This window comes from Leptodactylus fuscus, chromosome 1 (assembly GCF_031893055.1).
Source record: "Leptodactylus fuscus isolate aLepFus1 chromosome 1, aLepFus1.hap2, whole genome shotgun sequence".
Taxonomy (NCBI): Eukaryota; Metazoa; Chordata; class Amphibia; order Anura; family Leptodactylidae; genus Leptodactylus; species Leptodactylus fuscus.
In genome coordinates, this window is record NC_134265.1 from 10,426,937 (window position 1) to 10,441,648 (window position 14,712).

Here is a 14,712-nt window from a genome sequence, read left to right on the forward strand (position 1 = left end):
TTTTTTGCAATGCATTAGCATTGTAATGCATTGCATTAGTGATCAGACCCCCTGGGGTTCAACACCCCTAGGGGGTCTAATAAATGCAAAAAAAAAATAAAAAAAAGTAAAAAAAAATATAAAAAGTATTAAAAGTTCAAATCACCCCCCTTTCCCTAGAACACATATAAAAGTAGTTAAAAACTGTGAAACATATACATGTTAGGTATCCCCGCGTCCGAAATCGCCCGCTCTACAAATCTATAAAAATATTTTTCCTGTTTGGTAAACGCCGTAGCAGGAAAAATAGTCAAAAGTGCCAAACCGCCGTTTTTTCACTGTTTTAATTCTGATAAAAATTTGAATAAAAAGTGATCAAAGCAATAACATTTCCCGAAAATGGTAGAACTAAAAAGTACACCTGGCCCCGCAAAAAAAGACGCCCTATGCATCCCCGTACACTTACGTATAAAAAAAGTTACGGCCGTCGGAATATGGCGACTTTTAGAAAAAAAAAATTTTAACACCGTTTTGGAATTTTTTTTAGGGGTCAAAATGTAAATAAAACCATATAAATGTGGTATCCCTGGAACCGTACCGAAACACAGAATATAGGGGACATGTCATTTCGGCTGCACAGTGAACGCCGTAAAACCAAAGCCCGTAAGAAAGTCGCAGAAATGCATTTTTTCTTCAAATCCACCCCATTCTGAATTTTTTTCCTGCTTCCCAGTACATTATATAGAATAATTAATGGCGGCATCATGAAGAAAAAATTGTCCCGCAAAAATTAAGACCTCATATGACTCTGGGAGCGGAGAAATAAAAAAGTTATGGGGTTTAGAAGGAGGGGAGTCAAAAACGAAAATCAAAAAATGCCATCGGCGGGAAGGGGTTAAAGGGATCCTATCATTGAAACACTTTTTTTTTAGCTGACACGTCGGAATAGCCTTAAGAAAGGCTATTCGTCTCCTACCTTTATCCGTCGTCTCCGGCCCGTCATTCGGTAGAAATACAGTTTTTTACCGGTATGCAAATGAGTTCTTTCGCAGCAGCGCTCAGACAGCACTGGGGGCGTCCCCAATTCTGCCAGAGAACTCTCTCCAACGACGCCTCCATCTTCAACAGCACCCGCCTCTTCTGCATCTTCTCTTGGGTCACACTCCGGCGCCTGCGAAGTCAGTTCTGCCATTGGGACGCAGGCAAGAGCAGAGTGCACAGGCCGGCTGGCAGCTATTTTTTTGGAGGCCGCTACGCACGCATACGCAGTAGGCTCCTGTTCTTCATACAACTACAGGAGCGTACTGTGGATGCGCACGTAGTGGCCTCCAAAATAATGGCCGCCGGCCAGCCTGTGCACTCTGCTCTTGCCTGCGTCCCAATGGCAGAGCAGACTGCGCAGGCACCGGAGTGTGACCCCAGCCGAAAGAAGACGTAGAAGAGGTCGTTGCTGTTGAAGATGGAGGTGTCGCTGAAGAAAATTCTCTGGCAACATTGGGGACGCCCCCAGTGCTGCGAAATAACTCATTTGCATACAGCAAAAACCTGGTATTTCTACCGAACTGCGGGCCGGAGACGACGGATAAAGGTAGGAGACGAATAGCCTTTCTTAAGGCTATTCCGATGTGTCAACTACAAAAAAAAAGTGTTTAAATGATAGGATCCTTTTAAGAAAGGCTATTCGTCTCCTACGTTTCATTGTCTTCTCTGCGCCGCCGTTTGCCTGAAATCCTGGTTTTTGTCAGTATGCAAATGAGTTCTCTTGCAGTACTGGGGGCGGGCCCCAGCGCTCAGACAGCACTGGGGGCGGCCCTAATGCTGCGAGAGAACTCTCTGCAGTGCTGCCTCCATCTTCATCAGCAACGGCCTCTTCGTCTTCTTTCGGTGCGCAGTGGGTCAAAATTCAACGCGTGCGCAAGTCTGCTCTGCCAGTGGGCCTTGGGCAGAGCCAACTTCACATGTGGGTGGCCCTTTTTTTGTGGCTGCTTACACGAGCAGGCACAGTAAGAACTCCATAGAACTACAGGAGTGTACTGCGCCTGCTCGCGTAAGCGGCCACAAACAAATGGCCGAGGCCCGCTGGCAAAGCCGACTTGTGCATGAGTTGAATTTTGACCTACCGCGCACCGGAAGAAGATGAAGAGGCCGTTGCTGACGAAGATGAAGGCAACGCTGGAGAGAGCTCTCTCGCAGCATTGGGGACGCCCCCAGTGCTGTTTGAGCGCTGGGGCCCGCCCCCAGTGCTGCGAGAGAACTAATTTGCATACAGACAAAAAAATGGGATTTCAGGCGAACGGCGGTGCAGAGAAGACAAGGAAACGTAGGAGAAGAATAGCTTTTCTTAAGGCTATTCCGACGTGTTAGTCATAAAAAAATGCATTTGAATGATAGGATCCCTTTAAAAAGTGACCTCTGAGTTGGTTCATGTTTTGCTGTTATTTTGTTGTTTTTACTTTATGTATTTTTTTATTTTTTTGCCCGCAAAATAAAATTTAATAAAAATAAGTGTAAATAGTGTTTTCTGAGTGTCATAACTTTAATAGTAAGTCATAACTTAGTAGCCAATTAGCCATAACTTAACCCCTTCCCCCCCCCCCCCTTGTGTCACCAAAGCAACAAGGCACAACAAGATCTCTGCATACAGTAGTGGAAGACTTAGAACATGATGAAGTAAGGTTACGTTCACACTACTGTTATGCATATCCGTTACTGTCATCTGTCATAGGATGAGAGCAACAGACATAGGTGGAGCCTCCTCATCCTCCTGCGTCTGTTCCCATTGACTAGAATGTTACAAAAATCCCATTAAGGACACCGGACGGGAGACGGAGGACGGACCTCACATATTAGCAACCCTTAGGGTGAGTTCACACGGAGTAAAGTGCCGCGTGATGTGGCACGTATACGCCGCGTGAGCTTTTGCGGGCCATATACACTCCCATTGATTTCAATGGGAGCCGGGATCGTATACGCGGTGCTATTTTGCGGCCGCAAAATCACAGCCACAAAATAGCGCCGCGTATACGATGCCGGCTCCCATTGAAATCAATGGGAGCATATACGGCCTGCAAAAGCTCACGCGGCGTATACGTGCCACATCACGCGGCACTTTACTCCGTGTTGACTCACCCTAAGGGTTGCTAATATGTGAGGTACCTGGAGGCAGTAATTAAGTAACTCCACTATGGAGATCCTTAAGCCTGAGACCCCACGTTGTGGAAACGCAGCTTTTTTTTTATTGCAGTTTTTTGAGCCAAAGCCAAGAATGGCTACAAGAGGAATGGGAAATATATAGGAAGTTCTTATACTTCTACTTTTTGCACAATCCACTCCTGGCTTTGGCTCAAAAAACTGCAGCAAATAAAGCTGCGTTTCTGCAGCGTGGGGCCTTAGCCTAAAGAAGTATTCTAGGAATATGCTGTTGAGCTCCACTTCTACTCAGGTAGTATCTGTACGTCACACGGCCATGTTGCTGTTCATTCTAATTGAAATGAATGGGGATGAGCTGTAATACTCAGCACGGCCTCTATACAGTGATGGCGCTGTGTTTGGTAAGTAGAGAAGAGACCGCAGCGATCAATATCATAGTCCCAATAATCCCTTTAATTTATACCTTCATGTAACTCTAGGCTGAGGCCACACAAAATAGGACTGATCTAAGGGCGGCTCCACACTTGCGCCCCGGTCTCTGCTTTGTGAGTTTCCGTCTTGTGCCCCAGAAACCCTGATGGAATCCCGGAATTCAGTGTCCGCTGGTGAGCATCTTCAGATTTCCGCGATGAAAACGTTTTTTATTTTTTAACCAGACAAAATGTCCCGCATGTCCGACTTTGTGTCCAGTTAAAAAAAAAACGGTTTAGCCACGCAGACCAGAAGACGATCACGGGCGGACACTTTGCAAACCCATTCAAATGAAAAGTGACTGCCAGTTTTCGTCTCCTGTCCAGTTTCTCAGGCAGAAGACGGAAACCTGCAAAGCGGAGACCGGACGCAGGTGTGAACCCGTCCTAACATACATTCAGCACAGTTTACTATACAATTGTATAGTCAATACTGGATATTACCGGAAAACAGCGGCTTCACTCACAAAACTGCTGCCGATGTTACAAGCCGTGCAGCTTCTGGGTAATACAGCGGTTATCTACTACATATAAGCAGTATACAGTACTCATATTATAAGCCTACATTCACACCACACTGAATAATGGCCATGTCATCACATGGCAGCCTTACATTCAATGAGGGGATTCACATATCCGGGTCACGGACCGTCAAACAACACAACATGTTCTCTTTCCTCACAGATCTCTTCATACACTGACTATATACTATCTTATAGCATCTGACACCTCCTAAGTACAGTATATGATACATGGATACAGTGTGAGACATAAGAAAAGGTCCTTACGGAGTATAGTAAATAGCCAGTTCAGTATGAGACAGTGAAATACTATCACTGGAGAGCACCTCGCCGGTATGAAACCTTGTAAGTATAGGATACATAGAAAAGGTCCTTACGGAGTATAGTAAATAGTCAGTTCAGTATGAGACAGTGAAATACTATCACTGGAAAGGACCTCACCAGTACGAAACCTTGTAAGTATAGGATACATAGAAAAGGTCCTTACGGAGTATAGTAAATAGTCAGTTCAGTGTGAGATGGCTAAATACTATCTCAGTTAAGGACCCGACCACTAGGGGGCAAAAAGGTCCTTACCAGTAATGGGAAATAGACAACTCACACTGAGCTGGCTAAATACTAGACGCCGTAAGGACCAGGTCCTTACGGAGTCTAGTATTTAGTCACAACCCTAATTAAAACAGCTCTGCATAGACTTCTGGTCATGTGATTCTGTGACTCCTCCCACACCTATGACATCACACAGGTCCTGTGAGCAGACGGCTGCTGTACCCGAGGAGGTAAGTGCTCGCTCTCAGCCCCTTCTCATACATTCAGTCTCCCTCATTTCCAGGCTGCAGCCTCTTCTATGGTCAGACTTTTGGCTCGGTGTCGCCCCCTAGTACTGGCCACATGTTCTCCTCCCTCCCCCCTCCTCTGTAGCTCCATATGTATCTGCACTACATGGACACTAATGGACGCCCAAACTTCCCAGTGGAGCCGAGTAATAGAAAGGGAATCTCCCTGTAAATCCTCCGAATCTAGAGAGAGAAAATAATCCAGAATCACACACAGTATAAAGACCGGTTAGTGGCCCCTACATGGTATAATGTCCTCCTTGTGGCCCCCACACAGTATAATACTACCATACATGCATATCTTCCAATTTTCAGGACAGAAAGAGGGACAACATCAGCGTTCAATGCACACCATGGCAAATTTAGCTGTGCACACAGCTACACTGTTTCTGCCCATTCTCCCCCATTTTTCTTTGTACTGCCAAAACCATATAATGCTCCTACAGTCACCCTAATATTGTATGACCCCCACATTATATTGTTCTTCTCCAATTGCCCCACAGTATGCAGTCCCTCTCCTCGTGTCCCAGTTTAAACTGAGGGCAACTACTGTAGAGCCAGACATCTCTCCCTTCAGCTACCCCACAGTTGCCCCAGTTTAATGCCCCCCCCCCCTTCATCTGCCACCAGTTTAATTCTAGTTGTGTTAGGGTTTGGCTGATTTCAGGGGTTCTTTAGGAGTTTCACACTGTTTGCGGCAGTGTTGCCAGTTGGTACGGTACGTCACATGACCACTGCTACCTGTGATTCCAGCGACATCATGTGCCGCACAAGTTGGCGTCATTACCGTGGCCACTGATTCCTTTCAGTGGTCATGTAAAGGTTTGACCTCAGATGTAGATTAGCTGCCATGACAAGATATTCAGGAAGTAGCCCCATATTTAAGTAACATGAAGTTCATCTCACATATTCTATAGGATGCATGGGAAAAGGTCAGCAGCCTGAAGACAATGATCGAGGTGGTTCCACAGACGCCCAATTAGATTGGGGAAATAGGGGACCAGGAAAGTGGTTGGGATAAGGTTATTTCTTCCTGTGTGATATGTCATATTATCTTGCTGGAAGATTCCATTTGCCCCAGGAAGGGCAATCAGCATGTATTGGTGTATGTGATCTGCAGTGATGGATTCATATTTGGATCGGTTGCAATTGCCTTCCACATACAGGAGCAGATCCAGAGAAGGCCATAAATACCCCCACCAGTTTATGTTCATCCAGCAAATTTGTTTTTGGTTCCTTTGATTTTGATCACCTCACACAACAGGTTATTTTGACATGGGGACCTTTTACATTCTATCTTGGTTTTAGTATTTTATACCAACCCTCTTGGCACCGGCAGTGTGGTATAGTAGAATGTGATGGACCAGGCCACAGGTCATGTCTGCTTGAGTCATGGCAGTGGTGGTAGCTGTGACAACATGGGGGGGAGTACAGTATGGAATAATGTGATGGATACAAGAGGTGATGTCCAGCTGTTTCAGAGTAGCAGCCATCAGCAGTACAGTAAATGGAACATTATACAGCAGATAGTGGCAGCTCTATTCCGTGGTATCAGCCGGAGGTGTGTGACAATCCTCATTGATCCATGCCGGATTCATTTTGAGAAAAGTAATTTTTAACTTGCTGTCAGTTTACAGTTTGGTCCTTCTAGACATTACAACACCCCGGGCAACACTGAACACCCTTTCAGCAACTACACTTGAGGATTGGCAAAAATTCCCATGGCAAACTCAGCCAGATCCTTCTGCTGCTCTAACCTAATGGCCTAGAATTTCATGGGGTCAGAGTTATCTGCTGGAACAAAGGAACCATCTAGTTATGACTGTACCCACTGGAACAAAGGAACCATCTAGTTATGACTGTACCTGCTGGAACAAAGGAACCATCTAGTTATGACTGTACCCACTGGAACAAAGGAACCATCTAGTTATGACTGTACCTACTGGAACAAAGGAACCATCTAGTTATGACTGTACCTACTGGAACAATCTAGTTATGACTGTACCCGCTGGAACAAAGGAACCATCTAGTTATGACTGTACCTACTGGAACAAAGGAACCATCTAGTTATGACTGTACCTGCTGGAACAAAGGAACCATCTAGTTATGACTGTACCTACTGGAACAAAGGAACCATCTAGTTATGACTGTACCTACTGGAACAAAGGAACCATCTAGTTATGACTGTACCTGCTGGAACAAAGGAACCATCTAGTTATGACTGTACCTACTGGAACAAAGGAACCATCTAGTTATGACTGTACCTACTGGAACAAAGGAACCATCTAGTTATTACTGTACCTACTGGAACAAAGGAACCATCTAGTTATGACTGTACCTACTGGAACAAAGGAACAATCTAGTTATGACTGTACCTACTGGAACAAAGGAACCATCTAGTTATGACTGTACCTACTGGAACAAAGGAACAATCTAGTTATGACTGTACCTACTGGAACAAAGGAACCATCTAGTTATTACTGTACCTACTGGAACAAAGGAACCATCTAGTTATGACTGTACCTACTGGAACAAAGGAACAATCTAGTTATGACTGTACCTACTGGAACAAAGGAACCATCTAGTTATGACTGTACCCGCTGGAACAAAGGAACAATCTAGTTATGACTGTACCCGCTGGAACAAAGGAACCATCTAGTTATGACTGTACCTACTGGAACAAAGGAACCATCTAGTTATGACTGTACCTGCTGGTGCAGTCAGTGGGTGTCGGTTGCTTGTGGTGGGTCTGGTTGGTGTTGCGAGGTGCAACATTTCTGGTTCCTCATGTTCAAGATACTGTACTGGCTGCTGATGTTGCTGCTCGTCCTCTGGCTACTTGTTGCTGTGGCACTGGCAGAGGAGGCGGAGCGCTGACTGAGGGACCTGGACTTAAAGGGATCCTATCATTAAAACTCAATTTTTTGTGACTAACACGTCGGCATAGCCTTAAGAAAGGCTATTCTTCTCCTACCTTTAGATGTCTTCTCCGCGCAGCCGTTCAGTATAAATCCCGGTTTTCCTCGGTATGCAAATTAGTTCTTTCACAGCACTGGGGGCGTCGCCAATGCTGCGAGAGAACTCTCCAGCGCCGCCTCCATCTTCTTCTGGAACGGCCTCTCTTTGTGTCTTCTTCCAGCGCTGGCTTCAAACTTCTAGGCCTCGAGCCTAGGGCAAAGGCGACTGTGCATGCCCAACGGCCACAAGAAAATGGCCTCTTTCACAGTATTGTAAGCTCTTCAAACTTCCTGAGCCTTTCTAGAACTTGATATACCTGGACTAAGTTCGCTGTTTATTTCACAGGACTCCACACTTCTCACCTCATCCTCCTAACTCCACCATCTCCTCACTAACACACACACAGGAACTTCTTAAAGGGATGTTACTATGGGAGCCAGTGATCAGCTGACTCCTCCCCTTTACCCAGATGATGTCCTCCCATTGGACATTTGGTTACTATTTAATCCTATGGGAGGTGTAATGTATGTGTGAGACTCACTAAGTGTCGCTGTCTGGTGAGGCTCAGGATTTCCTGCTATGTCACACAGCTGGGATACTGACTTGGCAAAATCCCGCATCATTGCAGTAAAGGCTTGTTGGAAAATCGTGCATGATGTTCAAGAGAGCTACCCCTAGAGGGCAGCAAACAGAGGCACTGTTTCCCTATTTACAGTTTGAGAAACAGATTTGCATATTTTTCCCATAATTCCCCTAGTGGAGCTAAAATGGCTTTTTGTAAGACTCCACACGCCTGATATGGTGGTCTCTCCTCAAGGAGTGACATTATCCCCATAACCTAGGCTATATAATGTAATACAGTTATACCAGAGATCACCTCAGCCCAGCCACAACCAGCTCTGGTATGCCACAAAAGCACAGCGCAGAAATTCTCCCTCCTCACTCTTATGATTTCTATGCCTGTAATTGATCATTAGTATTGTTTATTTATAACTAGCTGGTACCCGCGACTTCATCTGCGGTGATTGTAAAAGTGGGTATATACAGGTGCGGGTAAGGTTTTCGTACTGTGTATAAGGGATGGGATATGAAATGTAACTTTGTATCTTGTTTTTGCTTTAATTCAGAGAATATGTGAGACTTTTGTGTTGAAGCTAATTAGTATTTCAGTTGCTATACGGTGTTGGTATAAACTGTACATAGTGACTTTGGGACAGAAGTATTTGAAGTTAATAGACCTCGATATACGACATTGTATGATTTGTTATTTTCTGCCGGTAGTGTGTTGCCCTTTTTTTGTTTTTAAAAGTTGCCATATTCTGACAGCAGTCACTTTTTTATTTGTCTGTGTCGGGGATGTGTTTTTTTGCGGGGCCGGGTGTAGTTTTTAGTTGTTGCATTTTCGGTTGCTATTGGTTTGAGCACTTTTGATTGATATTTGTATGATAATGAAAATAGTGAAAAAACAGCGGGTTTTGGACTTTTCAGTATGTTTGCCGCTACGGCGTTAAGCGTCCAGGCAAAATATTTGTATAGCTTTGTAGAGCGGGCCATTTCGGACACAGGGATACCTAACATATATGCGTTTCACAGTATTTAACTACTTTTATATGTGTTCTAGGGAAAGGGGGGTGATTGGAATTTGTAATACTTTTTTATTTTATTTTATTTTTATTTTTTTTTGCATTTATTAGACCACCTAGGGGTATTGACATGGGTGGGCAGTGTCGCGGATTGTCAGAGCGGTGGGGGTCGGCAAACATGGCTGCTCCGGAGCGTTAAAGAGAGCCTCCTGGAGTATCGTTAAAGTGAGGGGCAAAGTGGTAAAGTATATGTATATGAGATTGTGTGGGGTTAGGGGCTAGGCTGTAGAGGGCAATATGTATTTTGGGGCTTGCTATGGTCCAAAGTGTGTGAGATTGCAGAGATGGTGGTGTGAGATTGGGTTTTGTGGGAGTCCTGGCACAAACGTATGTGCGCTATTGTGACGAAAAGTAGCCTATTGCGCAATCGGGTGTATTAACTATGTTTGTGGAAACTTGCAGCCAAATCGGACGAGCACACAAACCCACAAATTCACGAACTCACAAACTTTCACATTTATAATATTAATAGGATGTACCATTAATTCCATGGTGCTTTACATTATTATATTAATCCCATGGTGCTTTACATTTGGGGGTTTACATACGTTACACAAACTATACAAATGAATATAATACTAACAATGCCCACCTGGCACAATGGAATAGCAGGTCCTGCCCGAGAGGGCTTACAATCTATGAGGGAAGGGGGTAGAGACAGAAGGTGAGGGTAGAGACTGTACAGATGGCAGTGCGGGGATAGTGTTATTGGAGGTTGTAGGCCTTCCTGAATAGAGGAGTCTTCAAGGCCTTCTTGAAGCCTGTGATTGTGGAGGTCAGTCTAATGTATCTTAGTAAAAAGTTCCAGAGTATGGGGGATGCATGGGAGAAATTTTGGAGACGGTTGTGTGTAGAGCGGATAAGAGCCAAACAGAGTAGGAGGTCCTTGGAGGATCTGAGGTTACGTGTAGGCAGGTAGTGGGAGATTAGGTCAGATATATATGGAGGGGACAGGTTTGTATGGCTTTGTATGTTAGTGTCAGTAACTTGAACTCAATTCGCTGGGCAGTGAAGGGATTGGCAGAGTGGAGCGGCCGATGAAGAGAGGTGTATTAAGCGAGCAGCACAGTTTAAGGTGGACTGGAGGGGGGGGGCAAGAGTATTCACCAGGAGGTTATGGAGAAGGGTGTTACAGTAATCTAAGCAGGAGATTATGAGGGCATGGACTAGCATCTTTGCAGTTTCTGGGGTGAGAAATGAACAGATTAGATGGATCTTCTTGAGTTGGAGGCGGCAGGAGGTGTTGAGGGTTTGAACGTGCGACTTGAAGGATAGGTCGGAGTCCAGGGTTATCCCAAGGCAAAGAACCCATGGGACAGGGTAAGCGTGGTTCCATTAACTTTGATAGATGAGTCAGGTAGAGAGGCTGTACATGGTGGGGCAAAAATGAACTCCGTTTTGTCCATGTGGCGTTTGAGAAAGCGGGAGGAGAGAAAGGAAGCTACAGCTGCTAGACGCTCTGGAACTCCGGCCAGCAGAGAGGTAATGTCTGGTCCAGAGATGTATATTTGAGTCTTGTCAGCATAGCAATGCTATTGAAAACGATGAGATTCTATGAGTTGACCCAGGCCAAGGGTGTAGGTGGAGAACAAGAGGGGTCCTAGGACAGAGCCTTGGGCGACACCTACAGAAAGAGGCCATGCTGAAGAGGTGGTATACGAGTGGGAGACTCTGAATGTGCAGTTGGTGAGGTATGAGGAGATCCGGGATAGGGCCAGGTCTGAGATACCAAGGGATGAAAGAGTTTCTAACGAGAGAGTGGTTGACTGTGAGCATAAAACTACACTTCCCTCCACTCGTCCTCCTCCTTCTATTCTGTAGCTCTGTTGCACTGTTGTTGTTAATTTCCAGTAGAAAATGGAGCAATTTCTTTGGAACAAGCAGTGATGATGATAACATAAGTGTCTCTCGGCTTGAACGCATCCCAAAATGGCCCTGTGCTCCTCAGCTAAAATCTTATGTTATGTTTGTTACATCAGTACTTTAAGGTCTCCACCTACTTTATTATTGGCTGCAAGGCAATGTTAGAACCCCAGCCCATGTCATAGACACGTCTCCTCTGTATGTTCACTGGGCAATGAACGTCACAAAGGCCATTTTACATACACAAATCGCAAAGTATTCAGTTTGTAAAAAAAAGAAATTAACTATTTGGAATATTCGGGTTAACTTCAGCTCATAATGAATCGGTTCGCTCATCTCTACCATGAACCTGTTGTCACATCAGTGGCACGTGATTCTCCACAGTCTTCATGTTGGTTATTCCCAATGGCGCCATTTCTCCACTCACAATACACTTTCACCAAAGCAGCGCGTGAACAGTTCACAACCTGCGCTGTCGGAGAAATACTGTCACCCTTGGCCCAACAGCGAATAATCATCCCTTGTGCAACTCTGATAAATCGTCCCCTTTACCCGAGACAACAATGAGATTCTGTTCAGCCTATCACACACCTTATATACCCACCAAGCCGGCCCACAACAAGTCACTCCCTTCCTGAGCTACACGCTGCCGACGTCAGAAGTAGGAGGTGGTGATAATAATGGGATTCAGCTCTTCTATTTATTCCATGGGATTCCGTGTAGTGATTACATTGTCTCATCTTCTCTCCATTCAGGTTCCTACAATATAGAATCCTCTCAGTATCTTCTATATAAGAGAATATTCCTGATTGATCCATCAAGGATGGAAAGAGACAGAAACAAGATGGCGGAAAGTCTATTAAATCTCACCCTAGAGATCATCTACCAGCTTACTGGAGAGGTGAGAGATTCTGATGATGTCATCATGACATCATTCTTATCTATAGTAATAACAGATGATATGACTGGAGAGGTGATGGACTCTGGACATGTATGTAGTGAGATTTATTAAAGGTATTCTACCATTTAAACACTTTTTTTTTTCTCGTTCACATGTCGGAATAGCCTTAAGAAAGGATATTTGTCTCCTACCTCTATAAGTCATCTCTGGCCTGCCGTTCAGTGAAAAATCCGTTTTTTGTTGGGTTGCAAATGAATTCTCTCGCAGCACTGGAGGCATCCGACATGTGAACGAGAACAAAAAGTGTTTAAATGGTAGAATCCCTTTAATGTGTCTCCCCATAACCAGGATTACACAGTAGTGAAGAAGACCTCTAGTGGGTGCTGTCAGGCTCCTGCGTATGAAGGATATGGAGGAACCCTGAGCCCAATCCTGGGGCCTCCACCTCACCCCCTGATACAGGAGGAGATCAATAGACAGAAGATCCTAGAACTCTCCAACAAGATGCTGGAGCTGCTGACTGGAGAGGTGACACTGCTGGGAATGCTGGGACATTATACAGTAACTGGAGGGGTCGGGGTGATGACTGTATCATTGTGTTGTCAGGTTCCTATAAGGTGTCAGGATGTCGCTGTCTATTTCTCCATGGAGGAGTGGGAGTATTTAGAAGGACACAAGGATCTGTACAAGGAGGTGATGATGGAGGACCACCAGCCCCTCACATCAGCAGGTAATAGACATGACTATATACACATGGACTTCCATTATTTGTATGTACAGAATGAATTCGGTCCCTGTCTGTGTTTCCTACAGGTAGATCCAGTAAGAGGACAACACCGGAGAGATGTCCCAGTCCTCTTCTTCCACAGGATGATGATCAGGTAGATGGAGATATTCCCTATGATGTGTAGACGGGCTGTGAAGTCCTTGTGGTCAGTCTTGGGTTATCCAGCTGTATTAGATGGTTTATACTTGTGTAATGAGAGGTGGAGATGGAGGATAAAGCTGACCATAGACATTACATGTTGTCTGGATATTTTCAAAATCTTCTGGCTATGGAGACTGCTGGTTGGAATAAAAAAGCATCAGGTTAGTTTATTATGATCCTTTATTTCCAGAGACAAACAACCCCAAATGTATCTGGTAGAATTTGATCTCCTCCATTGACAAAACCTGAAATACATCTAGCTATGCTAGATATATATACTGTGTTTCTCCAAAAATAAGACCGTATCTTATATTAAATTCTCGTCCTAAATATAGGACCTGTCTTATTTTCGGGGGACGTCTTATGGAGCAGCTGATATCCTTCCTTAGTGGAGCGCCGGCATGACTGCTGGTTATAGGTAGTGTGTGTGTGTGGGGGAAGGTATCCTACTTACCTTCCCCATTTTCGTAGCAGTGCAGGTGCTGCTGTTTGTCGATGAAGTGGTGGGTGAGGCTTAGCGAGGCTTCCGGCGGTCACGCCAGAGAGCCTCACTTCGTGGTCATTGCAGCCGGCTGAACGCTGTGCTCTGTGTGCACAGGTATGCCACCTGCTGCCTCTGCTGTTGTATCCAATGTTCTGGCTGCTGTGGGATGAGCTGGGAGAGTGGACTCCCCACAGCATATGCACAGCGGGCATCTCCAGAACATTGGATACACCAGCTGAGGCAGCAGCCGGCATACCTGTGCACACGGAGCACAGCGTTCAGCAGGCTGCAATGATTTTTGGGGACGTCTTATTTTCGGGAGGTGCCTTATATTCAACAACCTCCCCCCCATGCCTTACTTTGGGGGGTGATCTATTTTTGGGGAAACACAGTATACAATGATAGATATATATGATGTTCTTGAGGATGTCATTGAACGATCAATGTACCATCTATTTCCAGCTTCCAGGAGACCATCAGCTTTGTAGCTCCGATATCTCCTACTGTTAGGCCATTTTTGTCACCTTGCTTGACTAATGATCTTTTTTCCTCATCTAGAACATTCTCTGTGACTTCCCTATTTGTCCGGTGACTTTTACATTATTTGTTTCATAGATTTTCCATCAGGCTAAAGATCTCAGCGACATTAATGTTATATCTGTAATAATAAAGGAAGATCCCTATGTGAGTGGTGATGAGGAGTGTGAGGAGGACATTCCTACAGGGACCCGCCCAGGTGAGGAGTCACCACTATATAAAGCACAGAAGGGTCACTGATTCTATTCAGTCACCGACTGCTACAATTTTGTGGAGAATTTTTTAGACTCTTTTCTGTCACATCCAACTATATATCCCCTGATTCAGCTAATATACACATGAATAATAGTGTGATACTGTTATAGGTGAGAACTAATGTAGTATAGAATATGTTTCATCAATGTTTAGTGACAGTTTTATAATAGACAAGGTATAAAACAAA

General features: G+C 44.8%; 1 protein-coding gene across 1 annotated transcript in view; it reads left to right on the plus strand.

The window, feature by feature from the left end:
* The window catches only part of LOC142189984 (uncharacterized), a 373,254-nt gene that overhangs the window by 329,335 nt on the left and 29,207 nt on the right, over positions 1-14,712 (plus strand). Inside the window, exon 4 of the mRNA XM_075262264.1 lies at positions 14,349-14,469. Coding sequence (XP_075118365.1) covers positions 14,349-14,469 — 121 coding nt within the window. The remainder of the gene's footprint in view (positions 1-14,348; positions 14,470-14,712) is intronic.